This window comes from Stegodyphus dumicola, chromosome 8 (genome assembly GCF_044657685.1).
Source record: "Stegodyphus dumicola isolate Sdum_Otavi_A_Nest chromosome 8, ASM4465768v1".
In the NCBI taxonomy this organism is placed as follows: Eukaryota; Metazoa; Arthropoda; class Arachnida; order Araneae; family Eresidae; genus Stegodyphus; species Stegodyphus dumicola.
The window spans coordinates 10,645,861-10,672,056 of NC_140775.1; the positions used below are offsets into that span (position 1 = coordinate 10,645,861).

General features: G+C 34.3%; 1 protein-coding gene across 1 annotated transcript in view; it reads right to left on the bottom strand.

Annotated features, from left to right (window-relative positions):
- The window catches only part of LOC118179421 (uncharacterized), a 37,145-nt gene extending 19,538 nt beyond the window's left edge, over window positions 1-17,607 (bottom strand). Inside the window, exons 1-5 of the mRNA XM_085822961.1 lie at window positions 16,945-17,607; window positions 16,046-16,207; window positions 15,280-15,342; window positions 14,943-15,008; window positions 14,375-14,443 (exon numbers count right to left, since the gene is read on the bottom strand). Coding sequence (XP_085679087.1) covers window positions 14,375-14,443; window positions 14,943-15,008; window positions 15,280-15,342; window positions 16,046-16,207; window positions 16,945-17,097 — 513 coding nt within the window. The 5' untranslated portion in view covers window positions 17,098-17,607. The remainder of the gene's footprint in view (window positions 1-14,374; window positions 14,444-14,942; window positions 15,009-15,279; window positions 15,343-16,045; window positions 16,208-16,944) is intronic.
- Window positions 17,608-26,196: the final 8,589 nt, after the last annotated feature.

The following is a 26,196-nucleotide window of genomic DNA, read 5'->3' on the forward strand; positions in this document are numbered from 1 at the left end:
GATTGATTGCTGAAGTCCAGGAAAGGTTGCTGTAAGAAGAGAGAATTAAATAAGTATCTACAGAAATTTATTCTACTTTTTGTGAGATAACAGATTTTTTTTATGTAAACGAGGCTCTTAAAATTTAGTTCAGAATTGTGGAAACCTTTCAGCAGGTCGTTTCTAGGACCTGCTTCCAAGTTTACCAAATTCTGGCAGCGGTGCGTTTAGCAGCTTAAGCTATTCGCACCAAAATTAATCACGCATGCGCATTGAGTTGTCATAGGCGGATTTCTACTTTGGCGTAATTTATCATTTTTTAAGCGTTGGCGACTTTCAAAAGCTTAGAAAGGAAAATGGGTTCCTTTTCTTATAAAAAAAAGAAGGAACACATTTCCTTTTATTAAAGTATATATAAAAAAGGGCAGATTTTTATGTTCGCAATGTTTATCCTTTTCCTGAACGGTTTGAATAGTTTAAATGACTGATTTGAAGGGGGGGGGCAAAATCGTGTTGACATTTTTTGTACTTCTTAGAATACATTTAGCTTTAAAGATGTGTTTTGCTCAATGTTAATTCATTCCTCTTTGAAAAATTTCGTCCGATAAAAGATACTAAAAATTAGACAGCGGATTTCTGTGTAGAACATTTAGACATGAAATCAGTTAAAAGCGATTATATGAACCATTAAATGAATTATTCTGTATGCCTGCTTATTTTTTTTTATAGAAATACTTGGCATTTTCAGGACACAAAAAATGCTTGAAAGAACTTTGAGGCTGATCTTTAGAATATGGTAACTGGTAGTTTGGCGACATTTTGGAGGCGATAAAGGTTACAACCTGGGACTTTGGTAATAATGTGAGCAGTACTCAGTTCCGATTACACATTATTTTGTGTGAGGGAAATGAGAGATCATGGGATATGTCATGTGATATTAATGGACGAATTACGGTTCTTTAATCGGAAAAGGGGGGAAATCGGGAAAAAATCTGGAAATTTTGTATTTGGCTTTATTCTGTGTTGTGTGAAACAGTGTTCGTTAATTTTTGGATCCCATGGCCCTAACTAAAGTGAATTCGAAATGGGTATTTAGTGGGATTGAAAGGGGTAGTAATAAGTGTTTCTTTAAGGTTGTGCGAGATAGAAGTAAAGATGTTTTATTAAGTTATTTATTTTACCTGGTACCTTGCTGTGAACTATAAATATGATTTTAAAGATCCTGAAACAGAAATAAGAAAAGTTTATCGGACACGTAATCAAGATTCTGAAGAAGATTAGGTAAGTTAGTATTTTCAATTATTTGAGGATATTATTTTTATGCATTGTTCTAAATGTAAGGTGGAAGTAAAGTAATTTGGTATTATTGGAAAAATTGTTATTAGCAATGATTTAGTTTAAAGTAATTAGGATTGTAAGCTAATTTTTATTAATTTAATGTATGTGCTTATTTATATTTTAAGTAGTGTTTTTGAATTTAATTATATTTTAATTAAATGATAGTTATTTTGTGAATTTTATGTTTGTAGGAATTTGGTATACGTTTTAGTTGAAGTAAACGTGCATGGAAATAATTTAAATATTTGACACTAAGTATTTGTAATGTTTGCGGTATGAATTCGTTGGTGACGTTTATAATATAATAGATAATTTAGAGGTAAAAGTTTATGGATATTTTATTTATTTTATACGTAGAAATGTTCATATTTGGAAAGGGTATATACTTTTTCGTTATTAGGTAATTTCGTATATGTTCTTTTTAACGGGTTTAAAGATTCAGAAAATTGTCATGCATTTTCGTGAAATTTTTCTAATTTATGAGAAAAAAGGAGTGTACATGGATATGGTGAAGAGTGTGCGCAATGCCATTTTTGTGCAATTCTGGGATTTTTTTCAAGTAAAAATAAGTCGACGTGTACATGGTTTAGTGATATTTTAATTAAATGATAGTTATTTTGTGAATTTTATGTTTGTAGGAATTTGGTATACGTTTTAGTTGAAGTAAACGTGCATGGAAATAATTTAAATATTTGACTCTAAGTATTTGTAATGTTTGCGGTATGAATTCGTTGGTGACGTTTATAATATAATAGATGATTTAGAGGTAAAATTTTTGGATATTTTATTTATTTTATATGTGGAAATGTTCATATTTGGAAAGGGTATATACTTTTTCGCGATCAGGTAATTTCATATATGTTCTTTTTACCGGGTTTAAAGATTCAGAAAATTGTCATGTATTTTCGTGAAATTTTTCTAATTTATGAGAAAAAAGCAGTGTACATGGATATAGTGAAGAGTGTGCGCAATGCCATTTTTGTGTAATTCTGGGATTTTTTTTAAGTAAAAATAAGTCGACGTGTACATGATTTATGTGTATGTGTTATTTTGAAAAACGCGTAAGGAGTATGGTATTGTGCACTTTTTCCCAATTTTGCAGTGAATATTTGTCATGATTAAGCAGTTTTGTTAGATAACATTTCTAGCATAAGTGTAATTCGGCTAGTAGATTGTTGGAAGAAGTGTTCAGTAGATAAAAAGAAAAGAAACATGTCTTTACTTCATGAAGACAAAATGGCGGCGGGAAAAAAATAGAGGGTTGCTGTAGGAGAGTTGGTCGCCAAATTTTCTCCAAAAAATCGCCAAGTTACCATAATGTAATGATCTGTGGCGTTCCGACAAATACTTCAACTTCTATTCATGAGATGGCGCCACGTGTAAAATCCAGTTCTTAATCGGAGCAGCAAAGCGACGTCATTATTCACTCAGACTTCTCGTCAGACAACTGTACGCGGCGGTAGCAGGAACTGTGTTCCGAGCTCTGCGTTGATCTCTGCTAATTTAAATTGTAATTTAGCACTCAATATATTCTTTTGTTATAGGAGATTGTCTACTCTTATTTTCTTTAATTATATCATGCATTAAGCACACAAACCACCAAAAGTGGTGACCTTTTGACTGAGCACGCTACTGACAATGGATTTTCAACGACCCTAAGCCACGTGCATCCAAGGCATTCTGAAGAACTGACTAAAAATAACAACGAATATGGACATTAAACGTATGCTACAACGTACCCCTTCAATTATTTCTAGAAGTATTGATATATATTGCTTGTGTTTTTTTTTTTTTTCAAAGTCTTGCATATCATCGCAAGGAGCTTCAGCAAATCATCAATGTGATGTTCCGCTGACTTCGCCAGTCGTGCAATAATTCTTCGATCAATAAACTTCTGTGACAAATGTGCTACAACAGTGATTTTCGCTAAATGTGCTACATCAGTAACTTTTGTGCAACGTGCTACGGCAAAATTCTTCCCTCAGTGTTCGAAAGTAGTGAATTTTTTTCCCATGTGCTACAGGAGTGATTTCCTTTTTCCTTCGAAAGTGCCTTAGCAGTGTGAAGTGGTGATTTTGTGTGTGCGCAATACAAAATGAACGCATCATTTTTTTTCTGAAATAGGGGTTTCTTTTCAAATGCATTTCGGTAAAATATTATTTGTGTGTGTAATTGCTGACCCTGTCTTATTTGTGTGTGTATCGTTACGTAAATTTTTTCTGCATGGTTAAAATATTTATTGTTATTATGGTAAAATATCAATAGTGTATCCTCATGCTACGATATTTGTGCCGTTAAGTGTTTATTAATTAAAGTGAAAATTATCTATCAGTATGCCCGACGATATTCCACCAGAGCCACAAATCACACGCGTTGCGGTGAAGCCACCGCCTTTCTGGAAAAATAATCCTTCATTGTGGTTTGCTCAGATCGAAGCACAATTTTCTATCCCTCGCATTAGTGAGGATTCTACAAAATTCAACCATGTAGTTGCAGCAATTGAGTCTGATATTCTGAATTCAGTGCATGACTTAATTCTCAAACCACCTGATTGTGATAAATACTCCAAACTGAAACAGCGGCTCATTGAAATCTATTCAGAAAGTGAATCTTCAAAAATACGTACTTTACTACAAGGACTTGAACTTGGAGATCAGCGACCTTCATACTTGCTGTCGCGAATGCGTGATCTGGCAGGAAGCCATTTTAGTGACGACTTGTTGAAGTCACTATGGCTTTCGCGTCTCCCTAATAACATACAAATAATTCTTGCTGCTTCCAATGAAGATGTAACCCGTTTAGCAGCAATGGCTGACAAAATTAATGAACTTGTTACTCCAGCTTATGTCAGTGCTGCTAATGCTGCACCTTCCAGTTCATCCCTCGAACAACAAGTGGCTGAATTGACCAAAAAAGTATCTGAACTCTCTACAAGTCTTCATGCTTCACGGAGATACAATCGATCAAATCAGAGCCCACGTAATAAATTTCGTCGCCGAAGCAGGAGTCGATCTCGTCACAATACTCGAACGCAGTACAAAGAATCCACAAGTGGCATATGTTTTTATCATATGAATTTTGGCGCTCAAGCTCGCAGGTGTGCCCCTCCATGCACTTTTGAACAAGCGGGAAACTAAATATGGGCGGTCTTCTGCTGGCCAACAGAATGTCCGCCACATCGACAGAATAGTACTGGCTGATCGTTCAACTCAGTTATGTTTTCTAGTAGATACTGGAGCTGACATATCAGTGCTCCCGAGAACTAAAACAAATGCTCACCAACTTAATAAACTTGTACTGTATGCAGCCAATGGTACCTAAATTGCAACCTACGGCACCAAACTATTGACACTTGATTTAAACTTGCGCCGGACTTTCAACTGGCCTTTTATTATTGCGGATGTAACTCAAGCAATTATTAGTGTCGACTTCTTGACACATTTCCACCTTCTAGTGGATGTCAAGAATAATTGCTTAATTGATGCTACAACTCAGCTGACATCACAGGGCCAAGCTTCTCACATATCGAACGTACCTACCAACATAAGTGTTGTATCGGGCAGCACACGGTTTCATCGGTTATTAGCAGAATTCCCTGACATTTTAAACCCATCCAAATCAGGGCAGCATACTCATCAGCCACAAGTGTATCATCACATTGAAACACATGGCCCACCTGTATTTTCCAAGCCTCGTCGTCTTTCTCCAGAGATGCTAAAAGCTGCTCGCAAAGAATTTGAATTCATGCTAGCACAGGGAACCATTCGCCCATCTAAAAGTCCATGGGCCAGTCCACTTCACATGGTTAAAAAGTCTAATGGTGACTGGCGGCCTTGTGGAGATTATCGTCGACTTAATGCCGTCACAGTCCCTGACAGATATCCAGTCCCACATATCCAAGACTGTACCCATCTTTTTCATGGAACAAACATATTTTCTACCCTCGATCTTGCCAGAGCATATCATCAGATCCCAGTGCATGCTGAAGATGTGCCCAAGACCGCAGTTACTACACCATTTGGTCTCTTTGAGTACTTATATATGCCATTTGGCCTTCGCAATGCTGGCCAAACATTTCAGCGTTTCATACACCAAGTACTGTCTGGCCTCGATTTCTGCATTCCATATTTTGATGATATCCTGGTTGCATCTATAGATGCGGAAGAACATTTTCAACATCTGCGTCAGATTTTCACTCGCCTTAAAGATCATGGATTAAAACTAAATCCATCCAAATGTGTACTTGGTCAACCCTCAGTTTCCTTTCTTGGATGTCTTATCACCCAGAATGGAGTCAAACCTTTACCGAAAAGAGTCAAAGCAATTAACGACCTACCTCAGCCCAAAACCATCTCTGAACTGAAGCGTTTTCTAGCAATGTTAAATTTCTTCCGATGCTTTCTGCCAAATGCCGCAAAAACACAAGCCTGCCTACATGAGTTTCTGAAGAATAGCAAAAAAAAAAAAAAAAAAACGATCAACGAGCTGTCCTTTGGACTGAATCTGCATCTGCAGCATTCGTGCAATGCAAACACGATCTGGCAAATGCAGCCACACTTTCTTATCACTCACCTAGTGATCAGCTCTCTATAATGGTAGATGCATCTGACACGGCCATAGGAGCAGTGCTTCAAGCCCATACCATTAAAGGACTTTCCCCAATGGCATTCTTCTCCAGAAAACTTACTACTGCAGAAAGGAAATACAGCACATATGACAGGGAGCTACTTGCTGTGTACTGTGCTGTTAAATACTTCCGGCACAACTTGGAAGGACACGACTTCATCATTTTCACCGATCATCGACCATTAACCTTCGCTTTTAGAAAAAACTCTGACTCATGTTCTCCTCGTCAGCTTCGACATCTGGATTTCATCGCCCAGTTTAGATAGCCCAGTTTAGACAATTTCATCGCCAGATATCAGATATGTCTCTGGTACTGATAATTGTGTCGCTGATGCCTTGTCTCGGGTAAACAATATCAACCTCACTACCCCAGATTTCTCTGAAATTGCAAAAGCTCAATTACATGATGAGGAACTCAAGAACCTAATCTCAAATCCACAAACCTCCCTTCAGTTACAACCGCTGCACCAACGCTTAAAATTTACTGTGACATAGAGAACAATAGAATACGTCCCTATATTCCTGTCAATTGTAGACGTGAAGTGTTTAATTGCACAATTTGGCACATCCTGGAATCCGTGCCACCAAAAAGCTGATCGCAGACAGATTTGTCTGGCCAGCAATGAATCAAGACATCACAGAATGGACTCGTTCATGTATTAGATGTCAACGGCGTAAAGTATCCCGTCACACTCACAGCCCCATTCAACAATTTAACCTTCCAGCTAGATGCTTTGATCATGTGCACTTAGACTTGGTTGACCCATTACCTCCTTCAAATGGTTACACTTACCTCCTCACTTGTATTGATCGGTACACAAGATGGCCTGAAGCCATTCCTATTGAAAATATATCCGCTGAAACTGTAGCTCGAGCATTCATCTCCCAGTGGCTTTCAAGATTTGGCATGCCTACCACCATCACTACTGACCAAGGCCGACAATTTCAATGTCACTTGTTCGCATCCCTCACCTCTCTTCTTGGCATTATCCATATTCGCACAACACCATACCATCCATCTGGAAATGGGATGGTGGAACGCTTTCACCGATCTCTCAAACAAGGTCTGAAGTGATACAGTAGCACACACTGGACAGAAGCCTTACCCCTAGTCTTGCTTGGTCTTCGCACAGCATTCAAAGAAGACATTGGTAGCACTTGTGCTGAACTGTTATATGGTGCAACCCTCCGTCTGCCAGGTGAATTCTTTCACCCAGAATCTACTCCAGTTATCGACCCTTCAACATTCCTTCAACGTTTACGTGAGACCATGAGCAATATCTCGCCAACCCCAGCATCTTCGCATAACCAGCCAAGCTATGCGCTTGAGGCATCTTCGCACGTATTCGTGCGCAACGATGCAACGAAACATTTCACCATCATCTGCAATGGCAAACAATCAGTGATTGGAATCGATTGTCTCAAACCAGCATTTCTAATGCAAGATCCAACAACTTCCTCATCAACATCACTCCCGGAAGAAAGCTTACATCCTGTTAAAGAGCAACATAAAACTACCAGATCTGGAAGAAAGGTTAAATTTAACCCAAAGTACTTATAACGAACCGATGGTACTTGGGGGGGAGTACTGTGGCGTTCCGACAGATACTTCAACTTCTATTCATGAGATGGCGCCACGTGTAAAATCCAGTTCTTAATCGGAGCAGCAAAGCGACGTCATTACTCACTCAGACTTCTCGTCAGACAACTGTACCGTAACTAGAGCTACTAGAGATACAGGCTGACTCGTCAGCCATTTTGAATCTAAGCTTTAGGGTTGCAATTTAGGTGTGGAGCGGCAACTTTGGCTCTTTAGCGCTGTCCGCTAAAATTTAACATTCTAGAGAATCCGAATTTCAGCTTTTTTCTGCACTCCTGTAAAGATGTGTGGCTTTTCCCCTTCTTTTGTCTGCAGTACAGATTCTTTCTCGTATTTTTTTTTTTTTTAAATTGCCAAATTTCTCGTATGATTCAAGTTATTTTAAAAGTTTCTAAAACATTTTCACATATCATATTTCAAATTTGTATTTTTAGTTAAAAATGCTTTCTTTTTGAATTCCTTTATTGAATTTTCAATTTTTTCTTTTAAATACACGCATAATGTTATTTATCTCAAAATGTATTTTTTGACAAGAGCTTTCCCTCAACCACATTCTTAATATGGTTGAGGGAAATCCCTCAACCTCCATTAATTTAGGATAAGGTTTAATCTTTAATTTTTGTTTTTTATTTTTAATATGTTATTTGAATTTTGCTCACATGGAATCAAACGTCTATTACTGTAGCAAATTTGTTAAAAATGTTATTTTGTGTGTGTTTCCAGAAAAAGCTGCTAAACACTTTATGATTTTAAATACTGATTCAAGATATACACCTTTAAATTATAATGCTTTTAGAATGAAGTGCAGAATGCTATAAAAATTACTTCAATGCTCAGATGACTGTGGGATTCATAGATTTAATAGAGTAAAAAATTCCATTAAATTTTTTTTTTTTTGTTTATTTAGCTATAAACAATATTAAAATAATACACACACAAATAAATAAAAATAAAAATAATACCTTTACATACAGAATTTACAAATACTATTTACTTATAAGTTTATTTGTTGTTGATGGTTACTTTTTATTATACTTGGAAAAATTATACTTACATACATATGCTCTTAATATTACACGTATCTGAATATTTAAATGATAATTCCATAACATAATAAGATTCAATCTCTTTCACAGCAAAGACAATACTTAAATCACAGTTCTTTTTATTAATTAATTTGCATAAGTAAAAACATAAAAATATTATTTAGCTTCAAATCTATAAAATAAGTCCTCTAGTAACAAACATATGACAAACACATATAGTGAAAATAAAGATAAATAAATAAAAATGTTTTGCTTTTTGGTCTAATGTAGTGCAATTAGTCTATTATATTCAAATTTTATTAAAACATACTGCAGTAATTGAATTTTTTCCATTATACATCAAACAGCTTTATATAGAATGATATTATATTAGTTTTACTTTTAAAACTAATATAATATAATTAATTCTAATTTATATGCGGAGATGTTTGAATAAATGCAAAAAACCATCTGAATAAATTTTAGCCAACACTATTCACATAGTATTCTTGTTTTCAAGGTATATCATTTTTATTTTGTTCTTTTTCCATTAAAGGAGCTAACCTAAGACCACAAAGGTTCGATAATATTCAGGTCTGGTGACTGTGGTGGCCAGGGGAGATGGGACAACTCATCCTCGTGCTCAGAAAACCAGTCCTGGACAATGTGAGCTGTGTGAACAGGGGCTTTGTCGTCTTGGAAGACACCATCACCATCGGGGAACAAAGTTTGTACCATGGGATGAACTTGATCGGCCAAAATGTTCACATAAGTCTTGGCAGTCATGTGCCCTGACACAGTTCATTTGGGGCTAGCAGAGAACCATGATATGGCTGCCCAAACCAGAACAGAACCCCCGCCATGTTTCACTCTTGGCAACAAACAGTCTGTATTACAGGCTTGAGATGGCGTTCTCCAGACGCAAACTCGGCTAGAAGTGGGAAACAATGTGAAAGAAGACTCGTCAGACCATATTACTCGCTTCCACTGCTCTATAGTCCAGGCTTTATGACTTAAACACCACCTTTTCCTGTTACGGGCATTAGCGTCACTGATGAGTGGCTTCTCAATTGCAGCACGGCCAGCAATTCCCTGTTTATGAAGCTCCCTTCTCATTGTTTTGGTACTCACAGGGTTTGGTAACACAACATTCATTTCAGCAGTAACTTTTGCAGCTGTGGTCTTCTTATTTTTCGTCACAATTGCCCTTAATGATCGTCTGTCACGATCACTCAGGACACACTTTCGTCCGCCCTGTGATTTAGCAGATGATGTTTTTCCGCTTTTCAAATATGCGGAATAAATCTTCGATACAGTACCTCTTGAAACACTAAACACCTCGGTTACCTTGCTTACGGAAGCACCTACCATACGTGCTCCAACAATTTGCCCACGTTTGAAGTCTGTTAACTCTGACATAGTGCAATGACAACCTCACATAACAGTACTCCGACAACAACTGAACTGTTTAGCACATTTACGAAGTTGTATAGGTGGCGTCAGTAGTCAAAAACGCCAGCGCGACGTACATTTCATTAAAATCAATCTTTCTTTTCAAACATGCATTTCACAAGGTGTTTCCATATTTTTGTCCATCCACTGTATCTCATTGATATATTATAAATATAGCTTAAACATGTTTTATGTGCATACCCAAAGGGGGTGGGAAGTAAGCCTTGATTCAAAATCTGTTTTAAAGCAATAAGTAAATAAATAAAATACACTGGTTCTATTAGAATGTCAAAAAATACTGTTATGTATTCTATAAACAAATCCAAATTATCACATCATACTATATAACCCTGGTACAAAAGAAGAAATGTCTGATTAGGAACATACTCTATTTATTTGGTAAAAAAGAAGAGTAAAACATATGCAACATCCCATTATGAAAAATCCTGCAAGCCATTACAATACTATAAGACATTGATTAGTAAGGTAAACATCAGTTGATCATTCTTTCACAACAGCAATAAATGTTTCATTTAAAATTCCTAATAACATGCCAAAACAGATTCACAATTGATGCCTCATTTAAGGTCACACAAAAGTAAATCCGATTTAGCTGACTATGAGATCTTCTATTGTAGAGGACTTTCTAAAGAGAACTGGCTTGTATTCACATTACACATGAGGAAAAACCACAAAAAAACCAACCATGCAGCCAGCCTGTTCGGAAATAGAACAGAAGATGGAACTCCCAGCATTCAGTAACTTTAACCATTCAGCTGTTGGTGGGCCTAATTATTATTCGAAGAGACAAACAGCAATTTTTCAGTGACAACTACTCTACTTTTTTACAGACAGAACTGAACAGCAAAAACTTCTTAAACTCTTGATTAGATTCTAGTTTCCTTTTAAAAGCAGGAGATGCAAAACTTTGCCGCTGCTGCCTTTTATTTTGAAGAAGCTTCTTGAGATCAATTCCACGGGCAGTCAAATAATATTTTATTATCTTTGTTTTGATATTGCAACAGGAGGGAATATTTACCTCGCCTGCTTTCTTACAAATCATATTAACAAATTCCACATCCATAGTTACATTTCCATGTATTATTTTGTCTCGAAAATTTTGAATTATTTTTTCACACAGAAGGCACAATTTAAATATTTCTGGAGAAGGACATTTAAGCCCACCTAAATTTGCAAAATTAATTATGTACTGCTTATTTTCATCAATGGAAGGAGTATTTTGCTCACAAACTAAGAGAAACTGTGAGCATGAATTACAAGCATTTTTCAAAACAGAATTTATTGCAGCTCCTGCAATATAACAGACGTTATTTTCCTCACTAAGGGTGAGATTCTGTAGAGATACATCAGAAACTTCTGGTATGGTAACAGGCTCTAAAGCTTTTTTTCTCCTTCAGAAATTCAAATTCATCTTTCGCATAGTTTAATAAGTAAATATCTGAATCAGTAGCATAACTGGAGTTCTTAATGTCAGATATAAACTGAGATAAACAGATAAGCTTTAATGCTTTCACAGCTTGCAAAGCACTTGGCTTCAAACCAGCTTTTCTGCATATCTGAGAAAATACATTTTCTAGAGCATCTTGTGTCAATCTGCTCGTCAAAATAAACTGAAAATCATTCAGAAAACATGCCTCTGCTAACTGTATGGCTGATAAAGCAGAAAGAATCAAACCAGTATGTAATGGTTTCCACCCTTTACCAATTTTTATAAGCTGTATAACATTAATAAATTCAAAAAGTAACTCAATTTTTTTGCTTTTATTTGTCACAGAAATTGAGTTCTTTCTACATCTAGAGGATAGCATTTGAAACCACTGACATATAAATCTTATCCACCATGCTGTTGTAAGAGCATTAGGGCTTATCTCTTTTAAAGCTACTGCCTTCTCCAATCCCACAGCTGTTTTAATTGGAAAAAACCTCACAGCAGAAGCAACATTCATTTTACCAAAATGTGAGGGGAAGAGGTCTTCTTTGCTGAGATGATGCATAGTTCTCAAACCACAATTTTGGTTTGTTTCAGTAATCCAGATATCTTTTATAAATCCTGCAGATACATGCAAAGTAACCAAATTTTCTTTATTGCAAACATAACTGTGCAGTTTTATACTATGATTAAGAGTTGCAGACCAGAGATTTTTTAAAAGATGTGGCACATCTGCAAATACATAAATAATTTTGCCCTTAATTTCAGTAGTGAAATTATTTCTTTGGTTTCAAGAAACAGATATTCCCAAAGAATTCCACAGGCTTCTATTTACTGCTGCCATATCGCTAACAATACCAACAACATTAAATCCAACAGAATCGACAGCTTCGATAACATTGACAACAAGTTGTTTGAGCTGGCATCCTGTTACCTGTCCAGTTATCTCATGGGCAACCACTTGCTTCCATTTCAGCTTCAAACCTCTTAGTAAAATAACTAAATAGTGATTTCCTGCACCCTTTTGATTTCCTAATGTACATTTACCAATAAATTTCCGTTTTGAAATATCAAAATCAGGATTGCCAGAAATCTCCATTTCATCCAATGATAAAATACAGTCTTTATCACTAGCATTCATTTTTTCTCCTTTAATTTTCAAAGGTTCAATCATCTCACTGATGACTCCAAAATTCATTTCAAGACCTCGAAGTCTTTTATTTAAAGTGCTGTATGAAGGCACGGAAAACCTATTCTGTGCAAGTAATTATAACCATGCTTGCCCAAGGCAAATCTAACTTTGAGGCCTTTTATTATTCCCTCGTTAGACCATTTTGCAATGCTTCTACGAGGAATTTTCAACATTGCTATTTGTTCATCTGAAAGAAATGTTTTCACTCCTTTCAGCAATTCCTCCTGCTGTACTTGAAGGTCATGAAGTTGAATTTCAGTGCTATGCCATTTTTTTAAAACATTAATTTCATTTTTTTTGGTTGCTGTAAGTTCTTTCAGTAATATTTTGTTCTGGCATTGCAGAAGCGAGATCAATTCAGTCTGCTGTTTTATAAAATTCCTTAAAAGAACATCCTGGAATAAAGACAAAATCTATATGAATAATCATCAAAGAAGGGGGGGGAACACAACAAACAAACAAAAAAGATCTGAAAGGTTTCAGATTTTAAATTACACCCAAAGGGGCCTTTTTTTAACATTTTGTGTTTCACCTTTATTTATTAAATATCAAGTTTTTCACACTTAAACTATAAAATTCAGTTCAACAGCAATATTGCAAGATAATTTTAAAATGAACATATCTTCAGAATTCCCGATTCATTGTCTCACACGCTGGAGATAAAAGTGTCTTTTCTGTACAACATTGCCATTGCTCGCTTTGAAATCCTCAAGTTTGTTAATCAAAAATTCGTTAAAGTTTTACAACATATAAAATATATATTAAAACAAATTCCGAATTTCAAATTCGGTCTTCCAGATGTCCATATTCACAGTAGAATTAAGTCATTCAAAATTTGATGGCTCTAGGTACCGTTGTTTTATCAGAATGCAAAAAACATACATGCATTTATGCAGATTCTTCACTATATAATTTCTTTAAATATAGTACAGGGTGATAATATTTGGTGGCAACAATTTGAAAAGTGATGCAGCCGTTTATAGTGTTTCAATACAAAACGAAAACAATAGTCCTTCAGGGACCAAGCCCCTTTGGATTAAATGTCAAACTTAAACAGATAATAAATCCACAAAATAAAAATGCAAGTTCCAGGTCTCTTTTCCTATACTGTGGTGGGTTTTTAAATTTGACTCTATTGTTTTCAGCATTTTCTAGATTATTTTTGTTTTATTTTCTAATATTTAAAATTTATTTCACTTAAAAATAGATTTTTAAAATTTATTTCCAGCTTTTCAAGGGATCGATTATCTCCATAATCATGAGCAATTTAATAACACAAATTATCAACTTATATCACAGCCTTCACAAATGCTGATGAAATTAATTAAAATTAATTATAACTTGGTTGCAAGATGAATCTAAAGGTTGTTTTTGCAAACAAAACTGAAATTTACATAGAGAATTTGCAACTATTGATGAAATTAATTACATTCCTTTTACCAAAAAATTACTTTATAGAACATTTTAAATGCATATAAGGAAGTAATTTAATAATACATTAGTTATCAACTTACATCAGAGCCTTCACAAATAGATGGTATTTCATTGCAAAATGAGGCTGAAGGCTGTTCTTGCAAACAAACCTGAAATGTACACAAAGAATTTGTAAATGCTGATGAAATTAATTACATTCCTTTTACCCCCCCCCCAAAAAAAGTTAATAGAAACGTTTTGTATAAGCAAGCAATTTAATAATACACTAATTATCTTACATAAGATCCTTCACAAATAGATGGCATTTTATCACAAGATGAAGTTGAAGCTTGTTCTTGCAAACAAACCTGAAATATATATATAAGAAATTTAGAAATACAGATAATATAAACTACATTCATTTTAAGAAATAATTATTTTACATAACATTTTATAATTCATAAATAGATAATAAATTGTTAACACTCAAAATTCAAAAATAATTCCATAGCACAACAGCCAGATATAGTACAGCTGTTTAGCAACCATAAGACAAACAATTTCATATTTCAGAAATCGTATAAAAATTCATTAATATATGTAAAACATATGACATTTAATAGCTGCTCAAATGAAAACATAGAATAGATTCTTTACTAGCAGCTGTTATTTAATCAGAAGGCAATGCTAAATGTTGTTGCAAACACACCTGAGATGTACTGTAATGTACACATTTGCAACCACTGGTGAAATGAAATAAAGTGCATGATTATGAAGATGGAAACATTTAAAAAAAACATAGTACAGTTTACGAATAGATGTTAAAAAACTATTAAAATTTTTTAGAAGTGCAAAATGGCAATTTACATCAGATACTTCGGCAGCAAAATTTATTTCTCCAAAATATGAAGCTGAAGGTTGTGGCAAATGAACCTAAAAGAAATTATAATATATGAAATATGTGGAAGTGAAAGAAATTATAAACTCTGATCGGATAAAAATAAATACAAATAATCATTACCATTTTCAAAGTAACTCAACTTATAAAAAAGCATAAATACATTGGACTGTTCATAGCATTCATACTTCTTAAACATAAGTAAATATTACGTTAATATATTTTTTAATTTTAGAAACAGTGTTAATACTTTTTAGAAAAGTTTATAATACTAAATATTTAATAACTGTTCAAATGAAGACTTACAACAGATGGTTCAGCAACAGAAATCGCTTCAGTTGATAAAGGTAAACCGTGCAGCAAGCCACCCTGAAGATGCAAAAATTATGAAACACATATAAGTAAGGATACCTGAAAATGCTGATAAATAAAATATACTTAATGTAATTTTAATAATAAATAATATAAATAATCCTAATAAGTTTTGTAAATCTTTAAACAAAAAATAACAACATTCAGACAAGACATATAAGACATTAAAATATACATTTAAATCAATGTATTATAACTATATTATTGTATTACTCAAGATTAAAGTTATTAATTTCAATATTATTTCTTTTACTTACTCCATACATATTTCTCTCTATTTATCTGGAATTTAAAATTAAGCAAAAAAGCAACTTTAGTTTAATACAAATTTTGATTTAAACTCTTTTGACTTTGAAGGCAATCAGATACCGGTTTCTTTCTTTTAGGAGCAAATTTGAAGAAACCAGACCCATGTATGACCGTCCTCGAAAAACTACAAAAACTTTATCCAAAAACTACATCGAATTGAGGTTTTATGCTTAATTTTCAACATATGATTATAATAACAAAGTACATACTTAATTATATATATAACAACAGCAAAATTTTAATTTTTTAATCTAATCTTAGGGACTGTAATTACAGCTTTATCACATAATGCCTTAATTTCAATATTTTAATTCTTTTATAAAGGAATTTAGTCCATTTGTAATAAAAACATATTTTTTTATGAAAAACCATAAAAATAAAAAACACATACATTACAAAAATTGGATGTAACTGAACGGTGCTTTGGTAAACCAATGCCTTTTAGACGCTGTGGGGGATTAGGCACAGTGAAAAGAGTTGGCACAGCATTGGGCTTGAGTTTTTTACGCCCATCTTGCCTAGAGCATTCAAATTGATTTTCTTCAAAATGTACCTGCATATTTAACAAAAGCATGCATGAAATTTAACATTAAAATCAAAAGCACTAGTATTAAATTACAGTTACATATATTATAATTTAAGAATGTAATTTTCTGATAAATTTAAATTTTTTTATGAAAATAGAACAAAATTTTTAAAAAGTAATCATGTTTGTAAAAATACTTAAAACATATTTCCTGCTCACACACTAAAAATAAATTTAAAGTACCTATAGTTAAAAATACAACATTAAGATTTACTACTACAATAATATTTAAATTAATATTTAACTTCTTAAAAATGTCTAAAAATACAGAATATATTTATCTTACTATAAAGAAAAAACAAAATCATTTATTATTTGGATCATACCATCCAGTTTTTAACATTGGCGCCAACTATCCGATTTGGCGACAATACATCAGAATCAAAACATACTTTAAATCACCAATCGTACAGTAAAATTAAAGAAAAGAAAAAGGCACATCACATTTCTAACTGAGCACAAAGTTTACATGAAATGTATGATACAAATTTTACAAACGGTATAAACTTTTCACGATAACAAAAGAAACAACATGAAACAACGATATTTTACTGCACAAACACATACACATTCCGCAGTTGATTTTGTACTTATAAAATCAGTTGATCGTCAATAAGTGACAGTTAAATGAAAATAAATATTTTAAAGTACCAAGAAGAGTAATTTTTCTAACATTCTATGGAAAAATACGAAGCTGAACTTACCTCACAAAGATACGCTCCAGGGCCCGGGATCCATTGATCTCGACGAGAATTAACTATCCATTTTCTTCGTCTTTCTTCATTTCTAGAGAAACGAAACATCCTAAAGTTATTTTCAGACTGATTCGCACAATTTGGTGCAGCACAACCACCCATTTTTCTGAAAATTAGGTCGAAATCGATCCACAAATATGTCAAGAAATCAGTGCTAATCCAATAGCGAATACCAACAAGTTAGCTTCAAAATGGATACTTATGACTTATGACTTACTTTTTTCTGGTCATTAACTACTAAAGAGTTTTTGCCAGTAGATCGCATTAAAGTGCACTAGGCAAAGATATTTTCAAATAAATGGTACTAGGGAAGTACCAACACCCGTGGGCGAAGAAAATTCAGCTGCGTGAGCAGGCATATCTTAATACTTACGAAAGTAGGCGTTTATCATATCATAAAAATTGTGCAGTGGTAAGCAATGGCATTAAATTGAAGCATGTAGGCAGGTTCAGTGAGTTGTATGGCAAATGCAGGTGGTGAGCTCTATATAGCTAGTAAGAGTGCAGGATAAGCAATAGTGAGACATCATGAAAATGGCGCGAAGACAGTTTGAAGCTGTGAATGGCATAAGAGTTCAAAGTCCTTCAGAAGTATGCAGTAGTTAGATAGGCCGTAAAAAGCTCAAAAGTTCGTAGAATCATACGATAAAGTAAAAATTCATACAAAATAATTTTAAAAAATGAAATAGTAACATAAAAATCTTGAATAAAAAATTTTCTTGATTAACATTAGTATAAGATGCAACACAAATAAAAGGATAGAGTCCAATTAGAGTTCAAGTAAATTTTAAAATTAAGTTTTACAAGTTACCACCATAACGAATTGTGATGAATTGTCCTTGGGCGTTTGACAGTATATTCAATTGTTGGATCATAATCCAACATTTGTTTAATTGCGTTATACTGACTATGCTTCATCTTCTCGAAGAAGTTGTGAGCTGTCATGAGTATAAAGTTATGCACAGATGGAATATCCAGGTCGTTATGAATTATAGAGTTTCTCACGTACCAAGGTGCATTCACAATGCTACGTAGAATTTTATTTTGAAGTATATCCAATTTTTTGCGCTCAGTTTTATTGGCGATTGCCCATGCCGGCACTGCATATAGCATGATCGGTCGAATTAGAAATATGTAAAGCATTTTCTTTATTTTTAGACTGAGCTTCGATTTTTTGCTGATAATAGGATAAATTGCCATGTAGGCTGCATTTGCTTTGTTTAAGATATAAGAAATATGATCTTTGAAGTTGAGAGATTTATCTATGTAAACACCTAAATATTTATAGGAATTAGCTACAGGGATTAGAGTTCTATCTAAGTAGATATCAGTATTAACTCTTAATCTTGTTTTGTATCTCCGATAGAGCACAATACAACATTTAGAGGCGTTGAGCTTAATTTTCCAAGTCTTGCACCAGTGATTGATCATATTGAGATGCATTTGTAAATTACTTAGAGCGAGCTGGGGACTTCTGGATTCAGTCAGTACTACAGTGTCGTCAGCATATTTGAGTATTTTCGTGTTGAATGGGTGCGGGAAATCATTGATATAAACATTATAGAGCTGGGGGGAAAGAACGGATCCTTGCGGCACCCCGCTATGAATTCTTTTTCTGACAGATAAGGCGTCACCGCAGCGAACTTGAAAAGTCCTGTTTTTCAGATAGGAACTGATGAGTTTTACGAAACTGTTTGGAAGCATAAAATTATTCAATTTATGCAGGAGGCCTGCATGCCACACTCTATCAAAGGCCTTTTCGAAATCGAGATAGCATGCAGCCACCCCGTTTTTCTTAGTAAAGGCTTGCGAAACAAATTCCACCAAATTGAGAATTTGATGAGTCGTGCAGTGTCCACTGCGGAAGCCGAATTGCAGATCATCTATTAAATTGAGTCTTTCGAGATGGTTAGTGAGCCTTGAGAAGAGGATTTTCTCAAATACTTTTCCTAATGAAGGTAAAAGACTGATAGGTCTGTAGGAAGTGACGAGTTTAGGATCTTTCTTTGGTTTTAAGATATTGACTATTATGGAGTGTTTCCATTGCTGAGGGAAATAATTATTTCGGATGCAGGCATTAAAAATATTGACTATGTTAGTAATACAACGTCTAGGAAGAGCTTTAAGTGCTTCATTGCTAATCTGATCATAGCCTTTGGCTTTCCTTGGCTTGAGTTTGTGAATAATTTCTCTTACTTCTTTTGGTGAAGTAAAGGGAATGAAATTTGTTATAGGATAATTGTTAATACTGTCAATAGTAAAATTAACTTCTTCTTCTTGGGAGTTATTCTCAGGCGGGTGAGGTTGAAATATTTTCTCTAATTCATTAGCCATTATATTAGCAATCTCGTCCTCAGATTGATAGGAGATTCCCATGTGATGAATTGCATGAGTTTGATTTGGTCTGCTATTTCTTAGAGATTTAGCAATTTTCCATACTGCTTGATCTTGAGGATCCAGGTTTGATAGGAGAAAGTCCCATTTTTTGTTTCTGAATTCCATAATTTCCTGCTTGATTTTCCTGTTTAAAAAGTTGATGTGCCTTTTGGCACGAGGGTCTGCGGACCGCTGCCATTCCTTATGTTTTCTATTCTTCTCTGTAATAATATCTTTTATATATTTAGGAAGGGAGAGAAAATTAGTGCTTTTGCAGGGATAAGTCGCATTATTGATTGAATCTTTCATTTTAGTGGTGAATTTATAAATTTCATCTTCGATATCACCGCAATGATTATAATTATTTCTGCAATTATAGTCTTTCATAGTATCAGAGAATTGGGTCCAATTTATCTTAGTTCTGTGTTTCTTTAACGGGGGATAAAAGCCATAAAAGTCGAAGTTCACTGGAAGATGATCAGAATTTAAGTCCGTTATTACTTCTAAGAGAGGGGTATGAGGAATATTTTTAAGAAGTACAATGTCCAAAACTTCGCCGTTTCCGTTAGCACCAAATCTTGTTGGAGAAGTGGGAGCAGCAAAATTGAGGTCGTTGCTAATTAAATAGTTATGTAAAATGTTTCCATTGCTATTAGATCCTCTAGAATTCCAAGCATTATGCTTTGCATTCAAGTCCCCTGCGATGATAGTCGGGAAGTTGGTGGAGGTTAAGATATCCAGGTCATTATTAGTCATCAGATTATTAGGAGGATTGTAAATAGAAATAAATAGGTAGGCTTCATTTAAAGCAGTATAAATGATAGCTGAAGTAAATTCGAGCAGACTATTGTGAGGAAGATCATATTCAGTATGCTTCAAGTGATTTTTAATGATAATTGCAGTACCACCCCATCTACTTCGGGTTCTGTCTTTCCTTATAATATTGTAGCCGTTTATTTTAAATTTATCGCAAGCTTTAAGGTGAGTTTCACCTATCATCATGACATCAATGTTGTACTTATCCAAGTAATCTTTAATTTCTTGATATTGTTTTATGACACCGTTCGCATTGAAATAGGAAATTTTTAAGAAGCTATTGGTAGCTGAAATCATCGCGTTTATATTGCTATGAGGTCTAAAAGTCATAGTCTAAAGAAGTGAAATATTCAATTGCGGCCATTCCGACCTCGAGTTTACCCATGATGTTTTTTGCTTTTTTAAATTCTGTAAAGAATTCTTTCGCTTTTAGGAGTTGTGTTTTTATCCACTCAAAAAATGAAACTTCTTTAGCTTCGCTTTCTTGTTTATTTTTGTTTTCCTTTTGAGTTGTCCAGCTTGGTTGATTTTTAGTATTTTCGTTTTCCGTAGCTCCAGGGAGAGAAGGAAAATCTTCTTTATTTAATTGAAATTGTTTCTGTTCATGCTTTCTCTCGTTTTGATTGCTCTTATTGAAGACTCTTTTGGGTAGGTTATCCGGATGGTATTTACATTCCTTCGAGTTGCTCGGGTGGCAATCGCCGCACAGAACGCAGAGCGCTGGTAGTTTGTCCTTGTTCTTCTTACAGGTGTAAGTTTCGTGCGGTTCGGCGCATTTAAGACACCTAGGTTTGTAATGACATAGATCTCGAGTGTGTCCGTATCTCTGGCACCTGTGGCATTGCACAGGGCCAGGTCTGGATTTGTAAGCACGGACTATGACGTCTAATCCACGAAGTTGCTTTATTTGGTAGATTTGTTTACCCTTTTCGTTTCTTTTGACCTCGACTAAGAATATAGGTAGTTTAACAATTTTTCCTTCTCGGAATCTTTCGAGCTGACGTATCTTTTCTACAGGAATTCCGTGTTCAGTGAGTTCTTTGTGAATTATTTCCACGTTTGAGTTTCTAGGCAGTTTCTTAATTACTACTTTGATTGGTTTTTCGGAATTAATTTTGTATGTGTGGAATTGCACTCCTCGTTTGGCCAGAAACTCCGTGATTGCGCGATAGTCATCTTTATCCCAGACTTTGATGTTGAGTGTATCTCCTGTGAGATTGCCTTTGACTTTTTTTACTCCTAAATTTTCGATTTCCTCTTTTAACGTATCCCAGTTGGCTGTAAAATCTGAGAGAACAATTGGGGGAATATGTCCAGTGCTTTTTTTGGCGAGAGTAAATCCTGCGGACTCTGAGTTCGATTCCTGCTCCATGCGGTCATCGTCCTGTAGGTCATTGAACTTATTTTTCTGTACGGGTAGTTCAGCTTCCGATGAATTTGAATGCGTTCGTTTATGCGTGATGCGGGGGGTTTTAAACCCGTCGCTGTCAGTAGTAATTTTCTTTTTCTTATTCTTAGATATAGTCGAACGCTCTATATTTTTTGCATCGCTTTTTTGTGTTTTATTAGATGCTTTTGCCTTTAACATAGCATCGCTTTCGTTGTTATTTTCCATAATGGAATTGTTTGTTTGATTTTTATGCATGACGGCCAGATTTAAGAATGCGTCGTAATCTTGAATGATGCGTTCAAGTTCCGCTATACGTTTGAGATCATCGCTAGTTTTGTTTTCAACTGAGTTGAATTTAAGGAGATCAGCAATAGCTTGCTTTTTTAGGGTTGTGTAAGAGCTAACATTGGGTGGGAGATTAGCTCTCTCTAAGTGTATATTAATTCTACCGAAGGCTTGTTCGGCGGCTGAGATTTCATTATCTAAATTTGCGGATGGCTGACACTCACTCATATTTCACCGAGGTAAAGCATAGCGAGGGAATCAAAAAGCAAAAATATCTCACCTAAATCCAGAGCAGCAGCTTCGGTGAAATACCGGAAGGCTTACTCCAAAGAAAAGCAAAAATATCCAAATGGATGCGCAGACGATGCGTTGAAAAACCCGATCTGGACGCGATTAAAAAGGCAACCAGCTCAAAGCAAATTCCAACTCAGAATCTTCAAAATGGATGATGATTCAGCTCCCCTTTATAGTAGCCTTAACCGTAACCATCGAGACTCAAGGCCTCCGCACTACTTTATGACGTCACAGTCGTCGATCCTCTAAAAACGAACATCGCCCGATAAGAACTGTGCTCCCTCCCGTATTTCCCTAAACTTTGTTTTTATATATACGTTTCATTAAGATGCTATTCAAAGAATAAATTAGCAGTGATATTTCAATTGCAATAAATATTTTTATATTTTATGATTTCCAAATAAATTTTTGTTGCACTTGATGATTATTTCATAAACAAGAAAATTGAAAAATAACATGAGAATTACCTTAAGCAAACATAGAAGGTTTAAACAGAAATAAACAATTAAACAAATTTCATTCAAAAAAGACTTTATTCAAAATTCCCTTTTTATTTTAAATAGATTAAATACAAATCATATACACAGATAATTAATCATAAATAAAATTCACTCATGTTGTTTAGGTTATGCATATTATTTATAAAAATGAACAAAAAAATTACTTGAATAAATATTTGAGGAAAAAAATAGCAAAGGCGAAAATGTACAGAATTTTTCCTAGGTTTAAGAATTTCCTTACTATTAAATTCTCAAAATGAAATAGCAATATTCATATGCATTACAATAGAATCAATATTCAGTTTGTAGAATCAAAATACTCAATATTGTCTTACATTTAAAATAATGTATGTGGATAAATTACATTATGAACAATTTGTAAAAAAATAAAAAAATCCACTGCAATTTTTACATTCAAAATAAATATTAATAATATTGTACTTTAACAAAATTAAATTGTTTTGTTTTGTTTTTTGTCCACTGAATAAAAAATAAAGAATTATATTTCATCTTATCCTATTTTGTAAAGTTAATTGATTTAGAAAATGAGTGGCTCAAATCTAAGTATAACATAAAGGAGATGAATGAGTTGTAAAGGAAAAAAAAGAAAAAGAAATAAATACACTAGTGCATTTTATTTTTCATAATCTGAAATATGGATCATGTTAATGTGGATAATTTTCTTCTTTTACTGCAATTTCTTTTATCATTTAAATTTTGCAAATGTGTGTCATTTTTCACTTTACAGTAATTATTTAACAACATATTTGTTGAAGACCAAAGGATCATATTTATTATTTTGTTGTTAGAGTGTCCCAATTCACAGTTTGTTTCTTCAAATAGTTCTTCATTTAATATGATATTGCTTGTAATTGAAATAGCAACATTATGCTGATTTGATGAATTTAAGAAAAGGCATTCATATTCACTACACAGTTTTTTTAATAACAATATAATTAACTAAGACAATATTTAAAACACTGTCATTGGGACAAGAAAGTCTACCCCTATCTAGATTTTTGAAGTAATGAAAGTATGCATGTTCAATTGTTTTGTCTCTTAACAATTTTTTTTCGCAAAAATTGCATTTTAAATGCTTTAACACAGCAAAAGCACTATATCCTGCAACATAAATAAGTACTGGAACAGATTTCTTACATAATTCAATATCAGAAAGGCTTACAGAGACATTGAAAGTTGAATCTGTAATAGAATTAAGATCTAAACTGTTAAAATCTGTCAAACTATTTAACGCAATGTCATCTGTTATTTTTGGAAATTTTAACAGAGACTGGATTATTAATTTTGATTCAGTTTTGAAGAGCTGTCTAATGCTTATATTATACTGACTTCCTGATAATTGCTTATACAAACCAAATCGAGACTCCAAATTATCAGTCTGAAATTTGCCAGGCAATATGTAATTAAGATTTAGTTCACAAGTACAATATGATGTTACTTCAAGCAATGAATAGGTACTTAATTTTAATGCAGAATGAGTTTCTTTACTCAAGATGCCTGTATCACAATTGAATTTTTCCCAACGCTCTAACCAATCTAAAAAATAATGTAAAAATATTTTTTTCTCATCATTTTCCGAATTTGTTAGCGGGTTTTGATATACATTGTTTAAATGCATGCCTTTGTTAGGCGATTTAACGTTAACTATATTCCACCATATTACAAATATTTTAATAAAATCAGATGTGTCTTGGAAATGTGCAATATTATTTTCTTTACCTATTTCTAAAAGGCCATTCTTTACATAATCACTGAAAACTTGTAACACAAGTTTAACATTTTGTTTCTCAAGATTGGAGGGATTTAATGCTTTATATGATAAATTAAAACCATATTTTACCAAGGAGTTAAATTCAAGTTTATGCATTTTTTAAGTGCATTCCATGATGCTGTTTTCAAAGAGGTTTGATTAATATCATTAAATGATGGGAAATACATACATTTTTCACCTTTTTCATTGACCCAGTTGTTACGAACACATTTCAATAAGTGAACAGTATCAACTAAATAAAAAAGAGGTCTAGAATTGCCACAGGGGTGAGGATATACGATTCGTATTTGGGGAGGTGAAACAAATAATAACATACATTTTCTGTTAATAGAATTGTAAGGATCTTAAGTTTTACTAACGTTTATTTTATTTTAAATCTTTACTATCACTTCTTATTTTCTACTTCCGGCCAGAATTATAAGCGTTAAGGTTTTTATGCAAAGTTTGTCTGGCGAACGCCAAGTATGTAAGTTGTAGCTATTTGCCAAGCGAGAGAGAGAAAGCAGTGAGTCGAAACAGGCCGCCTACCTTAGAAGTTACGCAGTTGCTTGTTGCCTTCCAGGCCAGAGGTTTTAACCCTCTTGATAAATTTTAAACGTATTGTAGTGTTCACAGTTCTCTGTACTACATACGCTTCTTGTTAATATAAGGCCAATCTTCCACGTTTATTATTTTAAAGTTAAATTAGAGTTTAGTTATATTTTTTTTATATTCTTACGTTTAGACCCCAAGTGGTGGGTCATTGTATTCCGAAGTACGGAAGTTATTGTAAATAGAGAAAAATAAAGGGTTTTGTACACCCTTCTTGTGTATCCTGTCTACTTCCCAAAACTAGTGAACATAGCTTTAGTAAGCTCTCTGTTCCGAGTCAGGTCCTTGCATGTTCCCGAAGAAGGTAAGAAGGAACATTGATCCTGATAGTGGCGCCCAACGAAGAAGAATAACCATGGCCGAGTTTCAAGAAGAACCTGTGCTGCCTGCAGAAACGGCTCAGAATCCAGAAATGCCAGCTGCCGCACTGGAAGGATTTGGTTACATCGTCCAGACCATGCGCGCTTCGATGAAACCAGAAGCAACATTTAATGGAAACTCACCGGTAACCAGTTTTTTGGAAAAATTGGATGACCACTTCATGCTCTGCCCCGTGCACGAGTTTCAAAAAGTTACCTTAGCTACCAGCGCTTTGAGGGGCCAAGCGCTTAACTGGTTCAAATGTATAGGCAGAAGTCTCTTGGGTCAAGCAGGAAGTCCCACCTATACTTACGAAAATTTCAAGACTGCCCTACTAAAAGCCTTCCCTGTTGTAAGGGATCGTGCGAAATTAGAAACGGAACTTTTCAGTATATATCAGCAAAGAATCGAAAATCTCTCAAGCTTTATTTTAAGAAAAATTCACGTCTTCAAACTCTTGTATGGAAACCGTCCGGATCCTGAAATAATTCAAGTGATTTTGCCGAGGTTACTGCCCCAAGTGCAAGACTTTATTGAATTGAGAAATCCGACTACACTGGAAAAGTTATTTGAGCTAGCAATCCAGTTTGAAAGTAGAAGACCGGCGGACCAATTTCAGCAGCGAAACCAATTTGGTACGCCAAGACTACAGCAAACTCAAGCACACGGCTACGGAGGCAAAGCGAATCAGTGAGCAAGGAAACCCGAGCATTCAAAAACAGCCGGCGAACGTCGACAGTTCAATAGCAAACCAGGAAAAAAGTCTCAAGGCCAGTGGAAAAAGAAGGAAAGCATGG